Source organism: Anneissia japonica, unplaced genomic scaffold, assembly GCF_011630105.1.
Source record: "Anneissia japonica isolate Jap-2015-1 unplaced genomic scaffold, ASM1163010v1 scaffold50781_len3858_cov99, whole genome shotgun sequence".
Classification (NCBI taxonomy): Eukaryota; Metazoa; Echinodermata; class Crinoidea; order Comatulida; family Comatulidae; genus Anneissia; species Anneissia japonica.
The window spans coordinates 1-1,948 of NW_022700880.1; the positions used below are offsets into that span (position 1 = coordinate 1).

Consider the following 1,948-nt stretch of genomic DNA (forward strand, 5'->3'; position numbering starts at 1 on the left):
TGAACAAGCAATAAAAGGGTTATACTAGAGGAGCAATTTTGAGTCAGTCATTTGCGTCCTCTATAGTAAAAAGCTGTATACGAGATCTACTACGGAAGATGTCGAGCACAACTAGTAAACTGAGTCAACTTGAACTGACAGCGGCACAAGCCCGTGCTGATGCAGCGATGGAAGCTGCACGGTCAGCTTTTGCAAAGAAAAAGGCAGAAGCAAAAATAGAGGCGTTAAAAGCGCAATTGGAATTGGAACGCCTACAGCGAGAGGAATCCCTGGCAGCAGCCGAGGCTAGGGCATCAGTGCTTGACGACGAGATTAAAAGTCATAGTGCTGTCTCTTATACACATCTAAGCCTGCAAAGAGAGTGTCTGAGTACGTAATGGCATTGCCTAACAGCAATAATATAATACCAACACCAATGCCAGCATTGGATGTCACACCAGAATGTTCAGTAGCTGATTGCGGAGGAATTAATCCTCACCAATGGAGTATGTCAAAAAGCAGATTAATCCATCATCCAATGAAACTTGCATTGGATTAAGTGAGATCGTGAAAAATATGAAGAAGCCAAAACATGAAGTTAAACGATTTTCTGGAAACCCCATCGATTTTCCTAAATTCATCAGGCAATTCAAAAGTAGAATAGTATCAAATACTGATACTAGTGAAGAGAGAATGACATATTTGGAGGAACTAACTACGGGGGAGGCCAACAAGGTTGTTTGTGGTTTCAGTCATTTTCCCAGTGAAAAAGCCTATCAAGCGGCTATGGATCAACTTTCAGACAGATATGGTGACAACGAAGTCATCGCAAGCACTTACATAAAGAAAGCATTAGAATGGCCTACTATTAGGCCAGGAGAACCAAAGGCTCTAGATGAATATGCCTTATTCTTAGTAGAATGCATGAATGCGGCAGAGCATGTAAATGCAAGCAAAATTTTGGAGTATCCCGAACACTTGAAGAGGTTAATGTTCAAACTACCAGTCTACCTACATGACAGATGGCGGAATATAGCATTGAACCTAAAGGAAAACAAGAAGCCTGTCCTATTCAGGGACTTTGTAAAATTTGTGCAAAAGGAAGCTAAGAAGGTCAATGACCCAATATTTGGAGCTGTAGGAAGGACACCCACAGGAATGGAAACTCCGAGAATGGAAGTGAAGCCTAAACGTACGACGGTCACCGTAAGGCAAACTACTGTAGAAAGCGGTGTCAATGGAGAAGTAGTCTTCATGTGCCCCATCCATCAAGGATCGCATCCGTTTATAAAATGCAGAACATTCCTATCAAAGTCCGATGCTGAAAGAAAGCAGTTTATAAAGAAGCACAAGGTGTGTTTCAGATGTCTGGCATCTACGACTCATTTCGCAAGGGAGTGTAAAGCCGAGATCAAGTGTGGAGTTTGCAGTAGCCCCCGACACCTAGGAGTGATGCATATCCATAATCGTGAGCAACAGACAACTCAAAATCCAGCACAAGCAAATACCACTGCTACTACAAAACCTGTGACCAGCAACTGTATGGAAATATGCAGAGATGGAGTAGGACGTTCATGTGCGAAAATATGTTTGGCCACTGTGTACATGGCAAAGAATCCTAACAAGAGAGCCAAAGTTTATATACTCATTGATGATCAGAGCAACAAATCATTAGCAGATACCAGAATCTTTGATGTGTTGGGAGTTTCTGGAGAATGGTCAAACTACACCATGAAGACATGTAATGGGGAAAGAGAAACCAAGGGAAGAAATCTGAGTGGTCTTATTGTGGAATCTCTTGATGGGGCGACCAAGATAGAAGCACCAAGCTTGCTAGAATGTGCGGAAATCCCAGGAAATATGTCGGAGATTGCTACACCAGAGGTAGCAATGGCCTTTCCTCACTTGAAGTCCATAGCAGGACAGATCCCACCTTTGAATAAGGGTAGTGATGTGCTGCTGTTGTTAG

The 1,948-nt window shown here is 42.7% G+C and overlaps 1 protein-coding gene across 1 annotated transcript in view; it reads left to right on the forward strand.

The window, feature by feature from the left end:
* The first annotated feature begins 480 nt into the window (after positions 1-480).
* Positions 481-1,948, forward strand: part of LOC117103452 — a 2,050-nt gene continuing 582 nt past the window's right edge. The window contains exon 1 of the mRNA XM_033244011.1: positions 481-1,943. Coding sequence (XP_033099902.1) covers positions 481-1,943 — 1,463 coding nt within the window. The remainder of the gene's footprint in view (positions 1,944-1,948) is intronic.